At 56.2% G+C, this 336-nt stretch overlaps 1 protein-coding gene across 1 annotated transcript in view; it reads right to left on the bottom strand.

Moving 5' to 3' along the window:
• MCM7 (minichromosome maintenance complex component 7) overlaps window positions 1–119 on the bottom strand; it is a gene marked incomplete at its 3' end in the record, with an annotated part of 13,385 nt that extends 13,266 nt beyond the window's left edge. Inside the window, exon 1 of the mRNA XM_017840061.1 lies at window positions 95–119. Within this exon, the coding sequence (XP_017695550.1) occupies window positions 95–119 (25 nt within the window). The remainder of the gene's footprint in view (window positions 1–94) is intronic.
• Between the last annotated feature and the right edge of the window lie 217 nt (window positions 120–336).

Here is a 336-nt window from a genome sequence, read left to right as displayed (position 1 = left end):
CCCCAAATCCGGGTTTCCCTCCCCAAATCCGGGTTTTGGGACCCCAAATCCGGGTTTCCCTCCCCGAATTCCCGTTTCCTGACCCTCTTCCCGCCCCCCTTCCCAGGGAACATCAACATCTGCCTGATGGGAGACCCCGGCGTGGCCAAATCCCAACTGCTCTGTTACATCGACCGCCTGGCGCCGCGCAGTGAGTCACCTTCATCATCCTCATCTTCCTCTTCTTCATCTTCATCATCCTCTTCTTCATCTTCATCTTCATCCTCACCTTCATCTTCATCTTCATCCCCTTCTTCATCCTCCTCCCCGTCCCCTTCCTGTGCTACATCGACCGCC

This window comes from Lepidothrix coronata, unplaced genomic scaffold (genome assembly GCF_001604755.1).
Source record: "Lepidothrix coronata isolate B3197 unplaced genomic scaffold, Lepidothrix_coronata-1.0 Scaffold761, whole genome shotgun sequence".
Classification (NCBI taxonomy): domain Eukaryota; kingdom Metazoa; phylum Chordata; class Aves; order Passeriformes; family Pipridae; genus Lepidothrix; species Lepidothrix coronata.
The sequence above is the reverse complement of the archived record's forward strand: the minus strand, read 5'-3'. Positions and strand labels throughout refer to the sequence as shown.